The sequence below is a fragment of the Brachionichthys hirsutus genome, chromosome 12 (assembly GCF_040956055.1).
Source record: "Brachionichthys hirsutus isolate HB-005 chromosome 12, CSIRO-AGI_Bhir_v1, whole genome shotgun sequence".
NCBI lineage: Eukaryota > Metazoa > Chordata > Actinopteri > Lophiiformes > Brachionichthyidae > Brachionichthys > Brachionichthys hirsutus.
Genome location: NC_090908.1, coordinates 13,492,191 through 13,517,602, shown reverse-complemented (window position 1 = coordinate 13,517,602; position 25,412 = coordinate 13,492,191). Strand labels below are relative to the sequence as shown.

Sequence of the window (25,412 nt, the reverse complement as noted above, 5' to 3'; positions counted from 1 at the left end):
CAGCTGGGCCCGTTGTAACTCCGGGTCGTTGTTAAGTGAGGACTAACCGTATCTCACTTTGATCACATTCCAGGACCTTCGATTCGGTACCAGCAAACTGCCGTTTGTCTTTTTTTACCTTTGATCCATATATTTAATTAAATGCTTAATTAGCAGTTGTCATTTCGTTCCAGGGTGGAAGGTGCGAGAGGCGAGGCCCTCTTCCAGATCCCCTCGGCCTCAGGCTCAGACAGCGCCTGGTACACCGCCACCGCCATCAACAAGGCCGGCAGGGACACCACCCGCTGCAGGGTCAACGTTGAGGTGGACTACGCTGAGCCGGAACCCCAGAGGAAGCTCATCATCCCCAAAGGAACCTACAAAGCCAAGGAGATCGCCCCCCCAGAGCTGGAGCCCCTTCACCTGCGCTACGGGCAGGAGCAGTGGGAGGAGGGTGACCTCTACGACAAGGAGAAGCAGCAGAAACCGCAGTTCAAGAAGAAGCTGACCTCTGTCCGCATGAAGCGCTTCGGTCCAGCTCATTTTGAGTGCAGACTGACCCCCATTGGTGACCCCAACATGGGGGTGGAGTGGCTGCACGATGGCAAACCCCTGGAAGCCGCAAACAGGCTGCGCATGGTCAATGAGTTTGGCTACTGCAGTCTAGACTATGAAGTCGCCTACGCCAGAGACAGCGGCGTCATCACCTGCAGAGCTACCAACAAGTATGGCGTCGACCAGACTTCAGCCACGCTGGTCGTCAAGGATGAGAAGGGTCTGGTTGAAGAAACGCAGCTACCCGAAGGCAGGAGGGGGCCTCACAGAATGGATGAAATTGAGCGCATGGCTCATGAGGGAGGACCTGCAGGACTCAGCATTGATGAGGAATTTGAAAAGACCAAACCTGAAATTGTTCTTCTCCCCGAACCAGCCCGAGTCCTGGAAGGCGACACGGCAAGATTCCGTTGTCGGGTGACTGGTCATCCTGCACCAAAGGTTAACTGGTACCTCAACGGACAGCTTATTCGCAAAAGCAAGAGATACAGGCTTCGTTACGACGGCATTTACTATCTGGAGATCACTGAGGTCAAAGCCTACGACTCGGGAGAGGTCAAAGTCGTGGGCGATAACAGCCTGGGCTCCGCTGAGCACACCGTGAAGCTGGAGGTTCAGCAGAAGGAAGATTTCAGGACTCATTTGCGCCGCGCTCCTGAAGCTAAGGCAGCCGAGATTGCACCCGAACCTGGAAAGATACCATTCGAGGTGGTAAAGGCTGAGGCACCTGCAGAGGACGCGCAGATAAAAGAGGTGGTCAAGCTCAAGAAGGCCCAGAGAATCGTCCACGAGAAAGCCACAGAGGAGTCCGAGGAGCTGAGGGGCAAGTTCAAGCGCAGGACAGAAGAGGGCTACTACGAGTCCATCACCGCGGTGGAGCTAAAGTCCCGTAAGAGGGACGACTCCTACGAGGACCTGCTGAGGAAAACGAAGGAGGAGCTGCTGCATCGCGCCAAGGAAAAGGAGGCGGCCGAGAAGAAAAAGGAGGAGGAACGCCGCAAGCTGACCGCCCAACCTCTGAAACCGGAGCGGGTGAAGCCGTCGGCCAGCATGGAGGCGCCCAAGATCCTGGAGCGGATCACGAGCCAGACGGTCGCACAGGGGGATGAGGTCAAGTTCAGCGTGCGAGTGGTCGGCAGGCCGGATCCTGTTTGCCAGTGGTTCAAGAACGGCGTCCTGCTGGAGAAGTCGGACCGTGTTTACTGGTTCTGGCCTGAAGACCACGTGTGTGAACTGGTGATCAGAAGCGTGACGGCGGAGGACTCGGCTAGCGTCATGGTCAAAGCGGCGAACTCTGCCGGAGAGACTTCCAGCCACGCGTTCCTGCTGGTCCAAGGTAGCCCAACGCAGCGGCAGCTTTCTACGCTCCTGACATTTGAATTCAGACGTTTGAAATAACGATTTTGGTTTCATGTTTGCAGCAAAGCAAGTCATCGTGTTCACACAAAAACTGGAGGACATCAGCGCGAAGGAGAAGGACACCACGGCCACCTTCGAATGTGAAACCAACGAACCTTTCATCAAGGTCAGGTGGTTGAAGAATAACGTGGAGATCTTCTCTGGAGACAAATACCGGATGCACTCGGACAGAAAGGTCCACTTCCTGTCTGTGCTGATGATCGACATGAGAGACGAGGCAGAATTCACCTGCATGGTTGTCGACGACGACGTCAGGACAACGGCCAAGCTCAATGTCGAAGGTGGGTTGAGAACAATACCGAACCGTTTGATGGGAGTTGTTGCTGGGGAAACGGACATCTGGAACGACCAGATCGATGTGACCTGACCTCGATAAGAGGAAGGAGTCACACCTGAAACATTTACGATTCTCCCTGAAGCCATACAGGAAATATAAAACCGCGTTGTGTCAGGAGAACCTTCGATTGTAGAAATGTGGATCAAAGTGGATCTACTTCCTGGTGCCTTAACGGTGCTCTGGCACATGCTAATCCTGATCCACATGCTAATCTTAATCCACATGCTAATCCTGATCCACATGCTAATCCTGATCCACATGCTAATCCTGATCCACATGCTAATCCTAATCCACATGCTAATCCTGATCCACATGCAAACCTGATCCACATGCTAATCCTGATCCACATGCTAATCCTGATCCACATGCTAATCCTGATCCACATGCTAATGTTAATCCACATACTAATCCTGATACACATGCTAATGTTAATCCACATGCTAATGTTAATCCACATGCTAATCCTGATCCACATGCTAATCCTGATCCACATGCTAATCCTAATCCACATGCTAATCCTGATCCACATGCAAACCTGATCCACATGCTAATCCTGATCCACATGCTAATCCTGAGCCACATGCTAATCTTAATCCACATACTAATCCTGATCCACATGCTAATCCTGATCCACATGCTAATCCTGATCCACATGCTAATCTTAATCCACATGCTAATCCTGATCCACATGCTAATCCTGATCCACATGCTAATCCTGATCACCAACAGGAGCCCCGCTGGAGATGCTGAAGCAGCTGGAGAGCACCGAGGTGCCGGAGTCGTACTCGGGGGAGTTCGAGTGCGCCCTGTCCCGGGAGGATGCCGAAGGTTCCTGGTTCTTTGGGGAGAAGCTGCTCTCCCCCAGCGGTAAACACGTCATGTCCTCCCGTCGTGGAAGACACAGCCTTTCTGTCAAAGACGTCAGGAAGGAGGACCAGGGAAAGTACACCTTCACCGCAGGAGAGCTGCAGAGCAGCGCCGCGCTGAAGATGAAACGTGAGTGTCCGGGGGTTTGTCCCTGAGGTTGGGGCTCGGGTCCTTCAGCACCGTCCAGTCCTGTAAATATCTGGACGCTGCTTCGGGGGCACGCTGAGACGTGTCGCTGGTCTCGTGTTGCAGTGCGTCCGGTGACCTTGATGCAGCCGCTGACCGACCTGACCGTCTGCGAGGGCGACATCGCTCAGCTGGAGCTGAAGTTCTCCCAGGAGAAGGTCGAAGGAACCTGGATGAAGAACGGCCAGCCGGTCACGGCCTCCGACAGAGTGCACATCGTTGTTGACCGACAGATCCACAAGCTTCTGATCGAAGACACCAACCAGGACGACTCGGCGACGTTCTCCTTTGAGATTCCTGCTCAGGGAATCTCCACCTCGGCAAAGCTGCTCGTTCAGAGTAGGAAGCCGTCTGAAGCTGCCTTCAAAGGATTTCTGCTCCACAACAAAGAGACAAACCAGACGTTTCGTCTTGTTTTGCAGAAATTGGCATTTTGATCCCGTTGAAAGACGCGAGTACCGTCGAGGGAACCAAGACCGTCTTGGAGACCAAGATCTCAGCTCAAGACGTGAGCTCTGTGAAATGGTACCACGACGACAAGCCGCTGGCGTCCGGTGACCGGATCCAGGTGGTGGCCAAGGGAGCGAAGCAACGTCTGGTCTTCAGCAGGACGTACGCATCGGACCAAGGGCGATACAAGCTGGTGGTGGGCCGGGCCGACACCGGCTGCAGGCTCTCTGTGGAGCGTAAGTCCCACGGAAAGCGGGTCAGGTTGAAGGGTGAAGGTGATCGGCAGTAACACACGACTGTCCTCAACAGCGGTCCAGATCCTGAAGCCCATGGAGGACAAGGAGTGCTCCGAGTCCGAGAACGTGGTCTTCAGAGTCGAGGTGTCGCACCCAGGAATCGATGCCTTCTGGACCTTCAAGAGGCAGCCGCTCAAGGCCGGGGCCAAGCACAAGATGGAGTCCCGAGACCAGCACCACACCCTGACCGTCATGAACGCCATGAAGGACGAAGAGGGCGAGTACACGTTCGCTGCCGGCGAGAAGGCGTGCAGCGCTGCCCTGACGGTCACCGGTAGGTTAAAGGTCGTTCAGAAATCTGGACGAGGTTTTCTATCCCATTTCAATGCATTTTGCTGAATGTCCAACTCCTGCCACCAGGTGGCGCCATCAAGAAGCCGCTGCGTGATCTGGTGGTGGCCGATTCCCAGACCGCCGTCCTCCAGTGTGAGGCGGCAAACCCCGCCGCCGAGGGGAAGTGGCTGAAGGACGGCCAGCCCGTCGACTTCAACGAGAACACGGTCGGCGAGGAGGAGGGCGCCGTCAGACGCCTCGTCATCGTCACCACCAGGGGCACCGACGTCGGAGAGTACACCTACCAGGTGGCCACCTCCAAGACCTCGGCCACCCTGAGAGTGGAGGGTAGGTCCCCCGTCCAAGCAACGACCCGCTGCACCGAGGGAAGTCCTGAACCTGGAAGCGTCTCTCTCTCTGTCTCCAGCTGTGAAGGTGAGGAAAACCATGAAGAACGTGAACGTGGTCCAGACTCAGGACGCCGCGTTCAGCCTGGAGCTGACCCACGAGAACGTGAGAGGCGCTCAGTGGATCAAGAACGGCCTCGAGATTCAGCCCAGCAACAAGTACGAGATCAGCACTGAGGGCGTGGTCCACACCCTGACCGTCAAGAACTGCACCGCGCAGGACGAGTCCGTCTACTCGTTCAAGTTAGGCAAGCTGTCGGCCAACGCCAGGCTGAACGTCCAAAGTAAGACTTCGGTTCCTTCAGACCAAGCGTGAAAGAGATTCCTTAAAGACACACATGACCATGTCCACAGCTCTCAAGATCCTGAAGAAGCCGAAGGACGTCACGTCCCTGCTGGGGGAAGCCGCCGTGTTCGAGGTGGGCGTCTCCGAGGACAACATCCCCGTCCGGTGGCTGTTCGGCAGTCAGGAGCTGCGTCCCAGCGAGCACTACGGCGTCCTCTCTGAGAAGAAGTCCCACAGACTGACCGTCCTGGACGTGGACAGCAGCAAACAGGGGGAGTACACTGCTGTGGTGGGACACCTGCAGTGCAGCGCTCGCCTGGTCGTCGAGTGTGAGTGTTAGCCTAGCATGGACCTAGCATGGACCTAGCATGGACCTAGCATGGACCGCAGAGACCACACGCCGTCCTGCAGGGGACGACAGCGGCGTCATTCACGGTTTCTGTCCCAATCGACTTGTCCCATGGATAAATGACTCTTGTTGGTTCCCCTCAGCCCTGCGCGTCCTCCAGCCCCTGAAGGACGCGGCGGTCCCGGAGACCACGGTGGCCACGTTCCAGTGTGAGGTGTCCCACTTCAACGTGGCCCCCACCTGGCTGAAAGGCGGCCTGGAGATTGAGACGAGTGAGAAGTTCAGCATCACCGTTCAGGGAAAAGTCCACCAGCTGAAGATCCTGAACTGCAGCGGGGACGACTCTGCAGAATACGCGTTCGTCTGCGGGAAGGACAGAGTCTCCGCTACGTTAACCGTGCAACGTAAGTTCTTCTCCTTCTACGCCATCGGCGCCGGCGGGTTATGAGCATGAATCCCAACGCAGTACCGGTCCGGTTTAAGGCGTGTCCTGCGGCTACCGGTCCGGTTTAAGGCGTGTCCTGCTGCTACCGGTCCGGTTTACAGCGTGTCCTGCTGCTACCGGTCCGGTTTAAGGCGTGTCCTGCTGCTACCGGTCCGGTTTAAGGCGTGTCCTGCTGCTACCGGTCCGGTTTAACGCGTGTCCTGCTGCTACCGGTCCGGTTTAAGGCGTGTCCTGCTGCTACCGGTCCGGTTTAAGGCGTGTCCTGTGGCTACCGGTCCGGTTTAAGGCGTGTCCTGCGGCTACCAGTCCGGTTTAACGCGTGTCCTGCTGCTACCGGTCCGGTTTAAGGCGTGTCCTGCGGCTACCGGTCCGGTTTAAGGCGTGTCCTGCTGCTACCGGTCCGGTTTAAGGCGTGTCCTGCTGCTACCGGTCCGGTTTAAGGCGTGTCCTGTGGCTACCGGTCCGGTTTAAGGCGTGTCCTGCGGCTACCAGTCCGGTTTAACGCGTGTCCTGCTGCTACCGGTCCGGTTTAAGGCGTGTCCTGCGGCTACCGGTCCGGTTTAAGGCGTGTCCTGCAGCTACCAGTCCGGTTTAAGGCGTGTCCTGCAGCTACCAGTCCGGTTTAAGGCGTGTCCTGCGGCTACCTGTCCGGTTTAAGGCGTGTCCTGCTGCTACCGGTCCGGTTTAAGGCGTGTCCTGCTGCTACTTGTCCGGTTTAAGGCGTGTCCTGCTGCTACCGGTCCGGTTTAAGGCGTGTCCTGCGGCTACCGGTCCGGTTTAAGGCGTGTCCTGCAGCTACCGGTCCGGTTTAACGCGTGTCCTGCTGCTACCGGTCCGGTTTAAGGCGTGTCCTGCAGCTACCGGTCCGGTTTAAGGCGTGTCCTGCGGCTACCGGTCCGGTTTAAGGCGTGTCCTGCAGCTACCAGTCCGGTTTAAGGCGTGTCCTGCAGCTACCAGTCCGGTTTAAGGCGTGTCCTGCTGCTACCGGTCCGGTTTAAGGCGTGTCCTGCGGCTACCGGTCCGGTTTAAGGCGTGTCCTGCAGCTACCGGTCCGGTTTAACGCGTGTCCTGCAGCTACCGGTCCGGTTTAAGGCGTGTCCTGCAGCTACCAGTCCGGTTTAAGGCGTGTCCTGCAGCTACCAGTCCGGTTTAAGGCGTGTCCTGCTGCTACCGGTCCGGTTTAAGGCGTGTCCTGCGGCTACCGGTCCGGTTTAAGGCGTGTCCTGCAGCTACCGGTCCGGTTTAACGCGTGTCCTGCTGCTACCGGTCCGGTTTAAGGCGTGTCCTGCAGCTACCGGTCCGGTTTAAGGCGTGTCCTGCGGCTACCGGTCCGGTTTAAGGCGTGTCCTGCAGCTACCGGTCCGGTTTAAGGCGTGTCCTGCGGCTACCGGTCCGGTTTAAGGCGTGTCCTGCGGCTACCGGTCCGGTTTAAGGCGTGTCCTGCAGCTACCGGTCCGGTTTAAGGCGTGTCCTGCGGCTACCGGTCCGGTTTAAGGCGTGTCCTGCGGCTACCGGTCCGGTTTAAGGCGTGTCCTGCGCTGTCGGGGTCGGATGGAGGACTAATAAACGGCCGTACTCCATTTCTTAAAGCTTCAGGAAACTCACCGCCGGTGTTTCTGCTCTCCAGCTATCATCATCACAACGACGCTCCAGGACGTGAACGCTCAGGAGAAAGACACCGTCACGTTCGAGGTGAACATCAACTATGAGGAGATTTCGTACCAGTGGCTGAAGAACGGTGCGGTGATCCGTTCCACGGACCGGTGCCAGGCCCGCTGCAGACAGCGCTGTCACACCCTGAGCATCAGGAACGTTCACTTTGGAGACAGCGCCGAGTACACCTTCCAGGCCGGCTCCGCGGCGACGTCAGCCAAACTCCACGTTGAAGGTCTGTGACTCCGCCTCCTTGATAAAACAAACACAACACAGAGCCAGGCGTGTCTGAAAGATGCTAACAGTCCGTCCATGCTTCCTGTTTCCTGGTCCGCTGCAGCCCGTGTCGTGGAATTCACCAAACACCTGAAGGACCTGAAGGTCACCGAGAGGAAGAGAGCCACTTTTGAATGTGAGGTCTCTGAACCCGGCGTCCAGGTGATGTGGATGAAGGACGCTCAGGAGCTGGACGTGTCCGACAGGTGCAGCAGCTCACACGCAACACTTCAGGCAGACGTTTCAGAAGCAGGTGAATGAACATCGGCCACGCCCCCTGCAGGTATAAAATGACATCAGAGAAAATGGTGCACCGGCTGGTTTTCCCATCGGCCCGTTTGTCTGACGCCGGAGAATACACCGCCGTGGCCGGGTCCAGCATGTCCAAGGGCCACCTGGGGGTGGAGGGCCGGGACGTGAGGATCTCAGAACCCGCTGACCGGAACGTCGCCGTGAGTTCTCGTACTTCCTTTCATGTACGTTCCGTAGAGCTGCTGGAACCTTGGTTCCTGGAAGAACGTCCCGCGGCTGCTCTGTTCTTGCAGGTCGTTGAGAAACAAAGAGCGACCTTTGAGTTTGAGGTGAATGAAGATGAGGTCGAAGGTCGCTGGATGAGGAACGGAGTGGAGATCCAGTTCTCGGTGGGGGAGAGGTTCAACTACATCAGCATCAGGAGGCTGCACCGCCTCACCATCTCTGAGACCTACCGGAGCGACGCGGGGGAGTACGCCTTCCTCGCCGGCAGGAACCGGAGCAGCGTCAGCCTCCACGTCAGACGTCAGTGGCTCGTCCGTTCCTCGCCGTTAGTCCTGCAGCGGCGAGGCTCGCTGATTCAGACCCGAGACCAGCAGCAAATATAACAATTACACCGTTATAACAACAGTTATTACACGGTTATAACAATAGTAGCTTTACTAAACGCAGAATTACACGGTTATAACAATAATAGCTTTATTAAATGTAGAATTACATGGTTATAACAATAATAGCTTTATTAAATGTAGAATTACACGGTTATAACAATAATAGCTTTATTTAAAGCAGCATACACGGTTATAACAATAATAATAGCTTTATTTAACGCAGAATTACACGGTTATAACAATAATAGCTTTATTAAGCGCAGAATTACAAGGTTATAACAATAATAATAGCTTAGTTCTTACTTCTTTCGTTCCCTGACATGTTTTTGATGTTTTCTGGTGCTGTTGCCGTGGAAACTGTTTCTTGAAACTCCATCCATTGGTAAACTGAGTATTGTGTCTTCTGTCAGTGCCGGAGCCTCCCCAGATCATTCGCCACATGCAGCCCCTGGTGGCGACGTCGGGTAGAACGGTTCGCATGGCGGTGCAGGTGGGCGGGGTCCCTCCCCCTCAGGTGTCCTGGTACAAAGACTCCCAGCTTCTGTCCACCAGCGACAAGAGCAAGTTCCTCCACGATGAGGAGGAGCACACGCTGCTGCTTCTCGACATCTTGCCCGAGGACTCGGGCGTCTACACCAGCGAAGCCAAGAACGACTACGGCGAGGCAACAAGCTCCGCCTCTCTCACAGTGGAAGGTACGGCTGTCACGGCGAAATTGATTCCTCTTCCTGTCATTGATCATGCTTTTTCTCTCTGTCCCAGTTCCTGAGGTGGTCGAACCCGTGGCCCGGGTCTCGCCTCCTGTCCTCTTTGCTCCCATGCAGGACGTCCTGGTCTCGGAGGGACATCCTGCCCACTTCCAGTGCTCCATCTCTGGGGAAGGTAGACTGTTCTCGTCTGCAGTCCTGGCATGAGGCGGTCCGGTTGGTTCTGACTCTGATCAACCCCGTGTCTCCAGATCTGCAGGTGTCTTGGTTCCGTAATGACAGAGAGATCAGACAGTCCGACGTCTTCAGGGTGTCTCGTTCTGCTGAAGCCTGCCGGTTGGACATTCCCAGAGTTCTCCCCGACCACGGAGGACAGTTCTCATGTGTTGCCACAAATTCGGCCGGAATGGTCGCGTGTGCTGCGACCCTGAACATCGACGGTGAGTCAGGGAGCCGACCGATGCGTGGAGGCGGCGGCGAGGCGGCGGCGGGCGCCTCCTCGGTCCCACCGAGGCCTTCCGCTAGCATGTTGGGACCCGCGATGCTCGGACGGTGGCACCGTGACCTGAGTTCTACCGTACGCGGTCTGGTTGGGTTAAAGGGCGCTCAGTGGTTCTGTAGAGTCAGGCGTTAGCTCGGTCTGGGTTCAGGAGGCCCCGCCCCTTGGAACATCTGAACCAATGACAACACTGAATGAAGCCGTTAACACTTAATCAACGAGGAACCTGCGCCGACGTGGACCAGATCTTTGAGCAACGCCACCCGCGTGTTTAACAGGGACTGGGTTCTGACTTGCTGAAGCGGGCCCAGGTCTCCCAGGTTTGTTCTGTAACCAGGAATCTTCTTTCCAGAGGAAGGCAGCATGATCAGAAACAGAGCTGTGGGAAGCCGGCGTTCCCGGTTGCTCGTGCTCGAGCTCGGCCCGAATCCGGTCGTCCAGCTGATCCTCAGCACGCCGCTCGAGCTGCGCCGTAGCCTGAAGACGTCACCGTAACGATCTGCTGACCTAATTCTTCTACTCTTTCTTACTGCCCAGATGCTAACGCCTTAGCTAGCGTGCCGAGCTCCGGCGCCGAGCTCAGCCGGCGCCTGGAGGCTCCAGCAGAGCGCCCCGGCCGCCGCGGCCTCGAGGTCACTGAGACGCTCTCCCACAGTTCCTCCGTGTCCTGGAGCGCTGTTGAGATTCAGATGGAGAGTGTGAGCTCTGTGGACACGAGCAGCTTTGATTTCAAACTCTCAGCCCGCCCCGAGCTGCTGATGGAAATGAGCGACGTCCAGGTGAAGAGCGGCGAGACGGCCCAGTTCCGATGCTCCTTCGACGGGCAGCCCTTCACCGGGGTGGCGTGGGATCACGACGGCCAGAGTCTGGTAGACAGAGACATGGAGCGGGTCAGGAGCTCCCAGGCGGGGGGGCTCCTGACCCTGGTCATTCAGGGTGTGGGTGCGGCGGACCAGGGCGTGTACCGCTGCACCGCCACCAACAGGCGGGGCCAGAACAGCTCCTCGGCCCAGCTCACTGTCGAAGGTGGTTCACGTTTCATTGTTACTGCTCTGTGTCTCCTCCCGGTCCATCCCACCTGTCCACTCGCTCCTGCTTCACCCCCCCCCCCAGCCAGGACTTAACATTTGCGTAGCGTAACCAGCGCTGTGGTCGGTTTCCTCGTCCTGCTGTCGCTAACCTCATCCAGCCATCCCACTAACCCCGTCAGTGTTTAGAGACACAACCTTTGACGCTCTGACCCCTAATCTCTCCCTAACTTTATCCTTACCCAGCCAAAGAAGCAAATCTCACTGCTGACACCCCCACCCCCACCGATTCTGTGCGTAAAGTGTCTCAGGCAGACAGGGAGACCCCTAGAGTCCCCCCCGACCGAGAGAAGCAGGGGACGCTGGAGAAGCTCGGACCGTCGCCGCCGTCTTCTCAGAGACCTTACAGCCTCATCAGCCGCCTGTGCTTCCCCGACGCCGTGCCTCGGGGCGTTCGAGGGCGACGCCTCTCCGGCTGTCCCGACTTCCTGATCAATCTCCCCCCTGAGCTGCTGATCGGAAACAGAGGCAGCGCGTCTTTGAATCGCGTTGTGAAGGGGATTCCATGCCCTGTTGTCGTTTGGCTTTACAACCGCTTGAATGTTGAGGATTCTGTGTCTTACTCTGTGAAACACGACGGCCCCCTTTGCTGGGTTAATGCTAACAATGGGGGACCAGGACAAGGGGGCTCAGCCGGGGAAGCCGAGTACAGCCCCGTGATCAAAGGTTGGCATCTGCATGCTTTCGGTCCTTCTGCTCGCTAGGGCTTTATCTCGGCCCACCACTCATCTACACTGCTCGCCACCTGTAGACACGCCCCCCACACGGCGACCAGGGTTTAGCCCTGAGTAGGAGCGAGGTCGCTGACCTTTGTGTCCCGCTTTACTGACAGAAACACCAAAAGAGATGCAAACAGAGACTCACATCACTGAATAGGCCAAAGGATGCATGTAGGAACGTCACCTCGGCAGCACGACCTTCACGACCTTCACGACCTTCACTGATCCTAACCGTCTGGCACCGCACGGGGCTTCGGGCGCCGCTCCAGGAAGGCTTCTAACCGGTCAATGTTTGTGTGTTCACAGTCGCTGCCGTGGATCAGGAGCCGACCGCTCAGGTCCAGCAGGAGGTGAAAGGTAAATACTAGACAAGTCTCGAACCTGCAACGCAGCCACGGGCTCAAAGACTGTGACCCGACTGTAGTCGTAGAAATAGGTGAACTACTGTAGTAGTAGAAGTAGGTGGACTACTGTAGTCGTAGAAATAAAATAGGTGAACTACTGCAGTCGTAGAAATAGGTGAACTACTGTAGTCGTAGAAATGGGTGAAATACTGTAGTCGTAGAAATAGGTGAACTACTGTAGTCGTAGAAATGGGTGAAATACTGTAGTCGTAGAAATAGGTGAACTACTGTAGTCGTAGAAATGGGTGAAATACTGCAGTCGTAGAAATAGGTGAACTACTGTAGTCGTAGAAATGGGTGAACTACTGTAATAGTAGAAATAGGTGAACTACTGTAGTCGTAGAAATAGGTGAAATACTGTAGTAGTAGAAATAGGTGAAATACTGTAGTCGTAGAAATAGGTGAAATACTGTAGTCGTAGAAATAGGTGAAATACTGTAGTCGTAGAAATAGGTGAAATACTGTAGTCGTAGAAATAGGTGAAATACTGCAGTCGTAGAAATAGGTGAACTACTGTAGTCGTAGAAATAGGTGAACTACTGTAGTCGTAGAAATAAAATAGGTGAACTACTGTAGTCGTAGAAATAGGTGAAATACTGTAGTAGTAGAAATAGGTGAACTACTGTAGTCGTAGAAATAGGTGAAATACTGTAGTAGTAGAAATAGGTGAAATACTGTAGTCGTAGAAATAGGTGAAATACTGTAGTTGTAGAAATAGGTGAAATACTGTAGTCGTAGAAATAGGTGAACTACTGTAGTCGTAGAAATGGGTGAAATACTGCAGTCGTAGAAATAGGTGAACTACTGTAGTCGTAGAAATGGGTGAACTACTGTAGTAGTAGAAATAGGTGAACTACTGTAGTCGTAGAAATAGGTGAAATACTGTAGTAGTAGAAATAGGTGAAATACTGTAGTCGTAGAAATAGGTGAAATACTGTAGTCGTAGAAATAGGTGAAATACTGTAGTCGTAGAAATAGGTGAAATACTGTAGTCGTAGAAATAGGTGAACTACTGTAGTCGTAGAAATAGGTGAAATACTGTAGTCGTAGAAATAGGTGAAATACTGTAGTAGTAGAAATAGGTGAACTACTGTAGTCGTAGAAATAGGTGAAATACTGTAGTAGTAGAAATAGGTGAAATACTGTAGTCGTAGAAATAGGTGAAATACTGTAGTCGTAGAAATAGGTGAAATACTGTAGTCGTAGAAATAGGTGAAATACTGCAGTCGTAGAAATAGGTGAACTACTGTAGTCGTAGAAATAAAATAGGTGAACTACTGTAGTCGTAGAAATAAAATAGGTGAACTACTGTAGTCGTAGAAATAAAATAGGTGAACTACTGCAGTCGTAGAAATAAAATAGGTGAACTACTGTAGTCGTAGAAATAGGTGAACTACTGTAGTCGTAGAAATGGGTGGACAGATGGAAAGTATACGGCGCTAATAAGGAACTGCAGTTTGTGTTTCATGTCATTTTGCGTTACCATGCAGTCAGAAAATGCTTCTTTTGTGCGGTGTCTTACTTTAAACTGTCGTTATTCATCTCAGCGCTCTCTACTTCCACCGTCACAGTGGAGAAGGAAGCCCAGGAGTTGTTCCACACGGGCCTAACGTTGCCAGACAAAGCCAGAACACTTGAACTCAAGCCAGAGTCCAAACGCCTCTCCAGCGCTCTGGAGAAGAAAAGAGAGAAGCCTGCCTTCCTCAGCGAACTTTCTCCGGCAGCCGCGGCCGTCGGCGAGGCGGCTTCGTTCTTCGTCAAGGCGTCCGGGTTCCCCAAACCCACGGTTCAGTGGTCCCACAATGGGATAAATGTATCGGGTTCGTCGGCGTATACCTTCCGTCACGATCGAGATGAATACAGCTTGATCATCGGCAAAGTTCAGAAGCAGCTCGAGGGAGAGTATTCCTGCACTGTCAGGAACAGGTTTGGACAGTCGAGCTGCACTTCTTATTTACACGTTTATGCGAAGGAGCCTGAAAGGGAGGTCACAGCGAGAACGTTTGCTCCAGCAGGCAAACCTCCAGAGTTCTCCAGAACCATAGAGTCTGTCCAGCTGTCTGAGGGAGGCCAGGCCTTCTTCAGGTACGCCGTGACGGGGGAACCTCAACCCGACGTTCAGTGGCTCAAAGGCAGCTTCCAAATTCAGCCCAGTGGATTCTCTATCATCGTGACCAACCCAGACGGGTCAGGCTTCATTAATATTAGGAGTGTCAAACACGAGGACAGTGGCGTCTACACCTGTAAGGCGTCCAACCAGTGCGGGGACGTCTCCTGCTCTGCTGAGCTTCTGGTTCTAAGGGAGCGAGTTCATGAAGAGCAAGAGTTGGTCAAGAAAACAAAAGGTCTGAGACTATCTCTGACGGAACATTCCGCAGAATCCAGATCACGGCAGGAGCGGAGCGACCAGATGATTTACACCATTGGTACCGAAGACCGGCAGATTATTCCAAGCGAGGAGGTGGGACTCCTCAGAGAGCTGGATCTCACCGCCGCCACACTCCGCCAGGAGAAGCTCACCCAGCAGGCGGCGCTGCTGCAGTCTCACGACGTCCAGGAGCGCCTTTCTTTGACCTCCGCTCCTCAACGCCACGTCTCGGCTGTTCCTAAGAAGCAGCTTCACGTGGCAAAGTTCTTGTCCTCTGTTCAGGAGAGACAAGCGATCGACGAGCAGCACTCCGGGCGGATTTGCAGCCCTGAGGTTGTAGAACTGGAGTTGTCCAATGAGCGGACATCAAAGCTCATGTCAGCCACGTCTGAGGACATCTCGCCACTTACCACAGGAAGAGCGGACGCCTTGGCCGACTGTGCTCCAGAACATTTGAACGCCGTGAACGAACCCAAGCAGCTTCTCAACAGTCTCCAAGTCGCGTCCGCTCGTTCAATTCGTGATGAAATATCGGGTGTAACTGTGAGGCCAGCGGAGGAGAGGAGCTTCAGGATCACCGAGGGTCTCAGGGTCTTGTACTCGGCTCAGTCCACAGGGCAGCTCCCGGTCACTGAAGGACACTCGGAGGCTCTGGCCGCTTTGGATGCAGCCGTTGCACCTCTGGTTGAGAGAGAGCGGCCGCAGCCTGTAGTCGCACCAGTGAGTGACGCCAGAGAGGCTCTACGGAAAGAGCAAGTCCTCACGGTAGACAGACCAACGCAGGACAGTGTCCTCCCAGGTCAAGACGTGGTCTACAGGTCAGCTGTAAGTGCTGAAGAGAGGTACGAACTCCGAGCTGAACAGACGGCACAGGTGCCAGGTGTAGCGTCTGCTGTTTGTCTGCAGCCCCAGCGGGAGGGAGACCGAGCCCTGAATCTCCAGGTCATCAGTGGTCAGGACGTTCTACAGTCTGAGGGGAGGTTCAGCAGCAAAAGGCCGCCTGCAGGGCGGGCAGAACCGCGGCAGAGTCCCACTTTGTTGCATTCAGCAACACAGGAAGACCAAACGACCACAGTTTGTGAAGAAACGTTGGAGTTCTCAGCAAAGCCTGATTCCACATCTGTTCAGCCAAAGAAAGAGTCACAGCAAACGAAACACCTTCAGACAAGCCACGCTTTATCCGTTTTACCCAAAGAAGGAACTCTTACCGTCACTAAACCTGACCAGCAGGTGGCAAAGCAGAAACAAGAAAGGGCTAGAAGGCATGCCGCCACCCTAGAGGAGACCAGGGTGGTCACGGCGGATTGCCACGCAGATGTGGATGTGTCCGTGCCCGGGTTTCAGTCACATGTCCGAACTGAGACCAGGCCTTTGAGCATCCTCGCGGTCTCATCCCAGCCTATGCAACTGCCAAAGGACACGCCTTTCCTTACTGATGTCAAAGAGCAGCGGGCGCTGGTCCAAAAAGAGGACTCCCGGAATATCATGCATTCTTTGAGCATCACAAAGCCTCATATTCTAGAGGAGGGTCACTCTGTCAGCATTAGAACCGATGAGAAGTTCAACCCCGAGATGAAAACTGAGCCCAGGATACCCAAGAAACCGGTTTCCGTAGAAGAGAAGGCAGTAGCCACTGAGAGCTGTACCGCCCTAGAAGCTGCTGAGCAAGACTTTGCAGTCCAGATCCAGGAGGGTCAGTCAGTCAGGCAGTCTGTGCTGCTGGAGGAGAAGCAGGCCATCATGGGAGAGCGTTCATGTGAGACGCATAAATCAGAAGGTTCCGCTGCCGGTGCCACGAAGCAACCCAAAAGACCGATGTTTGTTCATGAGTCGCAGGACGCCCAGCGTCTGCAGAAAGAACTGACCTTTGTCGTCCAAGTTCCCAAACCATCAGGTCTGGGTGTACGGAACCAGCTGAGAGAGGCTCTCCGGTCGGCTGTGGCCAGTGAGCAACCGGTGCTACTAGCCGACGCCGTGGGCAGGTTAGAGACGATGGCGGTACAGGAGGCGACGGTTCAGAGAGAGCCCCAACGGGCCACATGTACATACACCATCTCAACACCAGGTGCCCCCATGGAGCTTACCCCGTCTTTTGAAGGTGAATACCCTCAGACGGCTGACCTGAGGTCTGAGCTCCAGGGAGCGCTGCACGCGATGGCGTTCCGTGACCAGCAGGGTCTTCCATCAGAGCAGCCGGGTACCATGCAGCTCGACACGCCCCAGAGAGGGCTGCTCAGCGCAGCGCCCTCCAAAGGGCTGCTGGCATCCGTGGTCAACACTTTCACGGTGGCGGAGCGTGCGGTCGGGTTCCCTCCTCCTGGGTCGCAGTCCGTAGCCATCAGAACCGAAGCCCGGGCTTCTGTCCAAAGCGCAGCGATGTCATCCTCTAAGGTGGACACCGTGACGGTGGCGGAGCGTGCGGTCGGGTTCCCTCCTCCTGAGTCGCAGTCCGTAGCCATCAGAACCGAAGCCCGGGCTTCTGTCCAAAGCGCAGCGATGTCATCCTCTAAGGTGGACACCGTGACGGTGGCGGAGCGTGCGGTCGGGTTCCCTCCTGGGTCGCAGTCCGTAGCCATCAGAACCGAAGCCCGGGCTTCTTTCCAGACTGCAACGGTTCAGAGTGTGTCTGAAATCCACGAGTCTGTGCAGGCGAGCAGGAAGACGGTCAGGTCAGAGCGGGATCCCTCGATTGTTGCGGTGACCACGTCGGCGCCGTTGGGTCAGGCGGAACAAAGCGTGGACGTTTCTGTCCCCAGAGACTCTAGAGACGAGCACCTTTCAGAGGCGATCGTGATCAGCGATCGGCTAGATTGTCCCGTCGTCGTCGACTCGCTCAGAGACATGTGCGCTGAGGAACGCGGCAAGGCCGTTTTTACCGCCACCATTAAGCACGTCACCAGAGCTCGTTGGCTTTTCAATGGACAGCTGGTGAAATCTGGCAACGAATTCAAGTGTTCCAAAGATGGCGACTCGCACACGCTCGTCATCAGCGAGGTCGTCAAGGACAAACATCAGGGGGACTATGTCTGCGAGGCGGAGAGTCCGGCCGGCAAGACGAGGACGTCTTCAAGACTTACTGTTGTCTCGAGAGGTTTGATGATTCTTTGATCATCATCAACTAACTTCACCTCGAGTTCTATTCTGTTCTGAGCACCCATGAAGACTAACCTGAGATCAGCGACGCCTTCATTCCTCCCTCCAGCCTTTCCTCCGACTTCCTTCATTGTCCCTCAGCAACCATCATTCCTTTTCTTTGCATGTCTTCTCTCCTTTTCTTTCCACGGACTTCCCTTCATCCTGAGCTGAAACCATTCTTCTTCCTGTTTCCACCCCGGGGTCGTGTCCTCGGTAGAAACATTCCCCTTTGTGATTCTGTTCGTGTATTTATCTGTGTATTTGTGTACTCCTCTCTCTCTCCCACAGTCAAGCCCGTGTTCAGGAGCAGAATTGCCCCTGTGGAGATCAACGCTGGCAACACGGCCCGGTTTGAATGTGAAACCGAGGACGCTCCCAACGTGAGCTTCAAGTGGTTTAAAGACGGACAATCCATCAAAGACGGCGACAAGTACAGGATTATCAGTCGCTACGGCACTTCCTGTCTGGAGCTGCTGAGCCCGGACAAGGACGATGGCGGCGAATACGCCTGCAAGGCGTCCAACCAGCACGGCAGCGACGAGTGCGCCGCCCCCCTCAGCGTGACAGGTGAGAGCCGCGTGGTTGCTCCGGTCCGCTGCTGGCTTTGGAGCTGCTTTTGCTGCTGGGTACACAACCGGGGTTGTCCTCACCGGTTTCCGGTTTCCGGTTTTCTCACCGTGAACCTTTGTGCTCGAGGCTCTTCGTTGCTCTTTGCGTGTTTGTCGTCAGGGTGCGGTTGAGGTAAATCAGCTGGGTATAAGGTGTTACCACTAACGTGTTCCTCTTTCTCTTGGTCCCCCTAGAGCAATGCCCTCCTGCCTTTGTCGGTGAACCGGGCCCTCAGACTCTGTATGTTGGACAGAGGGCTTTCGTACGCTGTTTGCTAGCAGGCTCGTCTCCTCTGAATGTTGTGTGGCTAAAGGACGGCCGGGCCCTAGCCAAAGACTCTCCAAACTACCAAATGTCTTGTGATGAGGACAAGCACACTCTTGAGATAAGCCAGATTGAGGCGTCCAACAGGGGGCGTTATGTGTGCGAGGTGTCCAACGCCGTTGGCACGGCGACGTGCAGCATGGAGCTGCGTGTTATTGAGAAGCCGAGCTTTATTCAGCCCCTGGGGGCGATGGCCGCTGTGGTCGGAGCCCCTCTGTACCTGGAGTGTCAGGTGGACGAGGACACAGGAGTGACTCCCACCTGGACCAGAGATGGTAGGAAAGTGCACCAGTCTCCCGACTGCAGACTGTCTTTTGAGGACAGGACGGTTGCTCTTGAAATCCCAAAGAGCACCCTGAAGGATTGTGGTGTTTATGTGTGCACGGTGACGAACCCAGCCGGGAGCTCGGCTTGCTCCGCCTCGGTGAAGGTGCAAGGTAAGAGCGGCCCGGGCGCCTTCCACCCCCCCGTGTTGTTCACGTTGCGTTTCCTTCCAATCACAACGGCTCCTTTCACCCACACACCCATCCAGAGCCGCCGGTCTTTACAAAGAGGCTTGAGACCGCCACGGCCTGGAAGCAAGGCAGCACCGGGCGGCTGCAGTGTTCAGTCAAAGGCTCCCCAGAGCTGCACGCCAGCTGGTTCTTGAACAGCGGTGAGCTGTCTGCTGGCGGCAGATATGAAGTCAGTCTGGGGGGCGGGGTCGCCGCCCTTGAGGTCCGGGATGTGGCGTTGGGTGACAGCGGGAGCTACACCTGTGAGGTGCTCAACGAGTCCGGCTGTGAAAGCTGCAGCACCGAAGTAGCCGTGAAAGGTGTGTAGGCCGCCTCGCTGCGCAGACGCGTCTCCGGTCGGACCCGGGACTCCTCTGACCGAACCTGTCCCCCTTCAGAACCCCCGTCCTTCACAAAGGAGCTGCTCGACACAGAGGTGGTCAGGGGCTCTGTGGCGGTGCTGCAGTGTGAGGTGGGGGGCACGGCCCCGTTTCACGTGTCCTGGAAAAAGAATGAGACGCGCCTGACCCCAGAGAGGAAGCACAGGATCGTGTCTCAGGGGTCCCTGAGCGCTCTGGAGATCCGCGGGTTCGAGGGTTCTGATGCCGGCGAGTACCAATGCGTCGTCTCGAACGAGGTCGGCTCGGTGACCTCAAAGGCGGTCGTTAAACCGAAAGGTCAGTGAAGCGAGGAAATGAAGGCCGAGAACCAGCGAGGGGTGAATGCTGGAAGGTCGTCCTGGTCTTCAAACGGCAGCACGATTGATTTTACTCTTATTGGTTTGATCGGTTCCCCTTCCAGCGCTCACGCCCGTTTCCCGGTGGTCATGTTCGTCTCGGCTGCCGTTCCGGTAAATGTTGGTAATCCTGTTGTTCCAGAGCCGCCCGTGTTCTCAAAGAGGCTCGAGAGCACTACGGCAGTGCTGGGACACGCGGTGCGGCTGCAGGGGACTCTGAAAGGGTCGTCTATCGCCACCAAGTGGCTGAAAGACTCTGAGCTGCTCCGAGACGACGATCCAAACGTCACAATGACCTCTGAGAACGGCGTCGTGAGCATCTCCTTCTCCTCGGTTGAGCTGAGGCACGGCGGCGCCTACACCTGCGTGGCCGAGAACGAGGCGGGGCAGCAGAAATGTGAAGCCGCTTTATCGGTTCAAGGTTCGGACGCTCTTCTGTTGATTAGAAGTGTCTCTGAGGTCGGGTTCGAATGCTGAAACCTTCTGAAACGTGCTTCACCCCAGAGCCCGCCAGGATCGTAGAGCGAGCGGCGTCCATCAGCGTCACCGCGGGGGACGCCGCCACGTTGGCGTGCAGGATAACCGGAAGCCCAGAGCTCAAGGTGAAGTGGCTGAAAGACGGCAAGGAGACGACCAGCGGCCGTAAATACCGGATGGCGCTGAAGGACAACACGGCCACCTTTAAGATTCTCACCGCAGACGAGGGCGACGCGTCCGAGTACACGATGGAGGTGTCCAACGGCGTGGGCAGCGACCGGTGCAGCTGCTCGGTCGCCGTGATAGGTCCGTCCCGGAGGACGCCTCGTTCGCCACGACGCGGCGCCTCGGCCCCCGATGACCGTCTGCTTGGTGTCCCTCTCGCAGATCGAGCCGTCCCGCCGTCCTTCACAAAGTCTCTGAGGACGGTGGATGGACATGTGGGCGGCAGCGTCACGCTGGACTGCAGGGTTGCTGGTTCCCAGCCGCTGCGTGTGTCCTGGTACAAGGACAGCAGCGAGATCCACGCCGGAGACAAGTACCAGCTCCGGTCCAGCGAGAGCTCGGCCTCCGTGCGGGTCGCCGGCCTCGAGCAGAGCGATGCCGGCGTCTACACGTGCCGGGCCGCCAACGGCGCCGGCCAAACGGAGACCAGCGGCACTTTGTCCGTCAGAGGTCCGAGCCGATGCGTTGCCCCGCCCGGCGTTGCTCCGCCCGGCGTTGCTCCGCCCGGCGCTGCTCCGCCCGGCGTTCAGCCCCCAGCGGGTTCTGACTGTCTGCTCTTTTAACTCCAGAACCGCCGGTGTTCACGGTGAAGCCTCGGTCCCAGGACGCCCCTCAGGGCTCGGACGTCGTCCTCCAGGCGGCCTTCGCCGGCTCGGCTCCTCTGAGCGTGGCGTGGTTCAGAGAGGAGAAGCAGATCTTCACTGGGGGGACGCGTGTCCTCAGGAAGGACGGCGTCTCCAGCGCCTTGGAGCTCCGCTCCGTGAAGCCGAGCGACTCGGCCACATATACGTGCCGGTTGTCCAACGAGGCGGGGCGGGCGGACTGCTCCGCGGTCCTCTTTGTTAAAGGTGCTGCTGCGTGGCGCTCGGAGGCGTGGCCTGATGACCTCCTTCTGACCTTCTTGTTCCTGTTTGCAGAAGCTCCTGCGTTTACGATGAGACTCGAGCCGTCTCTGCTGCTGAAAGCGGGACGAGCTCTGAGGCTGTCCTGCAAAGTGCAGGGCAGCCCCGTTATGAGCGTCCGCTGGTTCCACGGCGGCGCCGAGCTCGCGCCGGGCCGCAGACACGCCCTGTCGTGGGAGGACTCGCTAGCGACTCTGGATGTAGAGCGCGCCTCTGTCGAGGACAGCGGCGATTACGTCTGCGTGGCGTCCAACGAGGCCGGCCGAGCCCAGTGCAGCAGCTCGGTGGAGGTCAAAGGTCGGTTCGCTCAGCTCCTCAAATGGCCCACATAGTTCTAGACCCTGTTCAGAGGAGGGCGGTGCCCTCGGTGGGTTCATCTGGCCTTGACCTCTGAACAGCTACCTGAACCGTGTGGACCCGGCTGGCCTGGGACCAGAACCGCTCGTAACTGTCATCGTCTCCTCCGTAGAACCTCCGGAGTTCCTCCGGCCCTTTGAGTCGGCCGAGTTCCTAAAGGGGTCGGCCGTTTTCATGGAGGGAACCGTTTCGGGTTCTCCTCCTTTTGACATCAGCTGCCTGCTCAATGAGAAGCTGATCCGAAACGACGAAGGGCGCCGGTTCCGTGTGGAGGACGCCACGGTGACGCTCCACATCGCAAAGTGTGAGAGCCGGGACGCCGGCGCCTACCGGTGCCGCGTGGCGAACGCCGTCGGGGACGCCGCTTGCTGCTTCCACATTTCACTGAAAGGTTAGTGAAAGGTCACGGCTGTGTTTCTGCATGTTCAAATACTTCTACAAATACTTCTACAAATACTTCCCTGGCCGTTGCAAACGGATCAAGAACACATGACTGAAATGTCCGCGTTGGGAGTGAGACCGGACACGTGTCCAATGTCCAACGTGCACCGGCCTCGCCTGACTTGTCTTCTCTCACTAGCGCCCCCTTCGTTCGCTCAGAGACTGGAGGACGCGTCCTGCCTTGTGGGCGCTGAGCTCTCCATGACGTGCACGGTGTCTGGATCACGTCCCATGTCTTTGTCCTGGATCAAAGACGGTCATGAGCTGGCAGAAGACGAGCACGTTAAGATGTCCCGCGACATCGACAGGGCCGTGTTGACTTTGAAGGACGCTCAGTTGTCCCACGCTGGGACGTACGTGTGTCAGGCCCAGAACCCGGCCGGGACGCAGAGATGTGCCGCGGTCCTCGCGGTGACAGGTTCGTAGTCTTTCGTCTTTCGTCTTTCGTCTTTCGTGTCTCTCAGCGGTTGCAGCTTGTCTGTCTCTGTCCTCAAACCCAGCCAGTATTTTAGAATGTGCTAAATCCGTCAGCGTAACCCGGGGCGACCCAGCGAGGCTGGAATGCCAGTTCTCGGGCACCAAACCGCTCCGGTCCCGGTGGACGAGGGCCGGCGGTTCAGGATCCAGAGCAGCGAGTCCGGCTCGGTGCTCTGGATCCTGAACGCAGAACGCAGCGACGGGGGGGCGTTCACCTTCCAGCTGTCCAACAGCGCTGCGGTCGCCTCTGCTGAGACGGTCCTCACGGTCCTGGGTCAGCCGGTCCGAGAGGCGGGTCCAAAGAGCCCCCCGACCAACCCGATTCTGTGTTTACGCATCAGACCAGACCATCGGCCCGTCTTTCCCGAGGGGACTGAAGGGGACGAGCGAAGGGGTCCGGGGACGAGGACGCTCTGCTCACCTGGACCGCCTGGTCTCCGGCTCCCTGCCCGTCACCGTTCAGCGGTTCAAGGACCAAACGGAGATCCGAACCGATGACAGGCACAGGTGCTCCTTTGTGGAGATCAGCGGTCTGGAGCGTGGCGACGGCGGCGGCTACGCCTGCAGGGCGGCCGACCGGGCCGGCGCCGTCCGCTGCTCCGGGACGCTGTTCGTTAAAGGTTGGTGCCTCCCACCAACGCGGGGCACGCCCACTTCAGTAGGGCGTGGCTGCTTCACGATGTCGCCGTTCATTCTTAGACCGCCTGAATCCCTGAAGGTGCTGCCGGGGTCAAAGGTCACATTTGATGCTCATTTCTCTGGAACGCCTCCGCTGACCGTCAGATGGTTTGCAAACGGGACAGAGGTCCTACCGAGTGGCGTCAGGTCCTCGTCTCTCTTTGGCTTTGCAGAACCGCCGTTCTTTGTCCGGAGACTTCCTGCCGCTGCGTTTGTGGCGCAGGGGGCGGGGCACCGATTTGAATGCGAGGTCACCGGTTCACCTTCCCTCAGCGTGAGCTGGTTCAGAAACGACCAGAAGATACCCGACGGAGACAAATGTGCGTCCATGTTTGTCGACTCGGCTGCGTATCTGCAGCTGCGCAGCGCCGGGCTGGAGGACCGGAACGATGCGGGCGGCGCCAGCTGCAGCGCCGCTCCGACGGTTCAAGGTCAGCTTCAGTCTCGGCTGAACGCCGGCGTTCTGCAGTCCCCGAAAGACCACCTCCCGTAGTAGCTTCAGCAGGGACCCAGCAGCCCCCCCGTTGAGTCGGAGACGGCACGAGACCTTCTCCCTGCGTGTCCTGTCCCGTCCCAGGCACGCCGTGTCCCGCCCCGTCCTGTTCATAGGATGGACGTGGACACGCTTCCTCGGTTGTTCTGGCGCCGCCGCCGTTGGTTTCTCTTGCAGTCAAAAACTTCTTGTCCACAAACGTAGATTCTTGTTCTGGCATGTTTTCCAGAGTCCCCGTCCTTCACTCGGTCTCCGAGCCCGGTGGAGGGCGTCGGGGGACAGGATGCCAGCCTGCACTGCGAGTTGCGTGGCACCCCGCCCCTCCAGGTTCACTGGTACAAGGACAAAAGGCCCCTGAAGGACAGCAGGAAGTACAGGCTGGTCAGCGATAGCGGCGCCGCTACGCTTCACGTCCTCAAACTGGACCGCGGTGATGCCGGTCTTTATGAATGTAAACTGTCCAACAACGTGGGAACCGCTTCCTGCGGCGCCACCGTGACTCTGAAAGGTCAGTGCCGACGCGGCGGCCTTGTTTCAGAGCCCAGAGGAGCCGAGCACCTCGCCTCACCCGCGTTTGACCCCTCCCTGTTCAGAGCCACCGAGCTTCGTAGAGAAACTGCTCGACCAGTCGGTGACGGCGGGGCAGCAGCTGAGGCTCACGGCCGAAGGTCGCGGCGCTCAGCCTCTGACCGTGTCCTGGATTCAGGGCAAAGACCACGTCCTCAGAGAGGGGGACAACAGGAAGATCTCCTTTGAGAAGAACGTGGCCACCCTGGTGGTTCCCAAGGCCGACCCCACGGCGGCTGGGAGATACACCTGCCGGCTGAGGAATGACGCCGGGCAGGCGGAGTCTGTCTCTCACGTGGCCGTCCTAGGTTTGTAGAGCTCTATTGGACTGCCGGCTTCAGGACTCACTGAGCTGAACGTCTCCTTCACCTCGTTCCTAGAACCCGCCTCTATTGTGGACGGTCCAGAGTCCCTGAACGTTCAGTCAGGAGAAAGCGGAGCGATCGAGGTCACGGTATCGGGGTCTGAGGACCTAAAGACCAGGTGGTTTAAGGGCAGCACGGAGCTCTCTGCCGGCGCCAAGTATCAGATGACCTTCACCGAGAAGGTCGCCTCTCTGAGGATCCGCTCGGCCGATGACGCCGACGCCGGCGAGTACAAGCTGGAGGTCACGAACCGTGTTGGCGCGGCTGCTTGCAAAACGAGGCTTTGTGTTTCAGGTCGGTGGCCATCGCAGACACGCCCCTCCACCATTAGCCATCGCGTTAGCGGTTAGCTCAACCCGTTCTGCTTTGACCGTAGATAAGTTGATTCCACCAAGTTTTATGAGGAAGCTGAGAGACGCCCGCCTGGTTGTGGGGCAGCCCGGTGAAATGGAGTGTACGGTCTCTGGTTCCACGCCGTTAACCACTTCCTGGTCGCACAATGGCCAAGAGATCCAGCCTGGACCCAACCGCCACATTTGCTGCAGTGATGCTAGCTGCAAGCTGCGGATCCCAACAATCCAGACGTCAGATTCAGGACGGTACACCTGCAGAGCCGCGAACGCTGCCGGCTCCGGTGAGACGAGCGCGTTGGTGAGCGTGGCAGGTCAGTCGGTCGTCTCGAGGGTCTTCCCTCACGAATCCGACT

The 25,412-nt window shown here is 56.8% G+C and overlaps 1 protein-coding gene across 1 annotated transcript in view; it reads left to right on the top strand.

Annotated features, from left to right (window-relative positions):
- The window catches only part of LOC137901962 (titin-like), a 170,078-nt gene that overhangs the window by 11,814 nt on the left and 132,852 nt on the right, over positions 1–25,412 (top strand). The window contains 38 exon segments of the mRNA XM_068745997.1: positions 174–1,870; positions 1,956–2,234; positions 3,020–3,286; positions 3,410–3,682; positions 3,766–4,029; positions 4,103–4,363; positions 4,450–4,710; positions 4,790–5,053; positions 5,124–5,384; positions 5,548–5,808; positions 7,477–7,737; positions 7,843–7,984; positions 8,062–8,230; positions 8,324–8,555; positions 9,052–9,336; positions 9,404–9,523; positions 9,600–9,788; positions 11,961–12,011; positions 13,606–16,877; positions 16,992–17,517; positions 17,850–18,128; positions 18,365–18,931; positions 19,027–19,308; positions 19,387–19,665; positions 19,867–20,145; positions 20,229–20,507; positions 20,589–20,876; positions 20,996–21,274; positions 21,344–21,625; positions 21,798–22,076; positions 22,266–22,544; positions 22,621–22,728; positions 22,731–22,877; positions 22,945–23,712; positions 24,004–24,282; positions 24,368–24,649; positions 24,722–25,000; positions 25,083–25,370. Coding sequence (XP_068602098.1) covers positions 174–1,870; positions 1,956–2,234; positions 3,020–3,286; positions 3,410–3,682; positions 3,766–4,029; positions 4,103–4,363; positions 4,450–4,710; positions 4,790–5,053; positions 5,124–5,384; positions 5,548–5,808; positions 7,477–7,737; positions 7,843–7,984; positions 8,062–8,230; positions 8,324–8,555; positions 9,052–9,336; positions 9,404–9,523; positions 9,600–9,788; positions 11,961–12,011; positions 13,606–16,877; positions 16,992–17,517; positions 17,850–18,128; positions 18,365–18,931; positions 19,027–19,308; positions 19,387–19,665; positions 19,867–20,145; positions 20,229–20,507; positions 20,589–20,876; positions 20,996–21,274; positions 21,344–21,625; positions 21,798–22,076; positions 22,266–22,544; positions 22,621–22,728; positions 22,731–22,877; positions 22,945–23,712; positions 24,004–24,282; positions 24,368–24,649; positions 24,722–25,000; positions 25,083–25,370 — 14,858 coding nt within the window.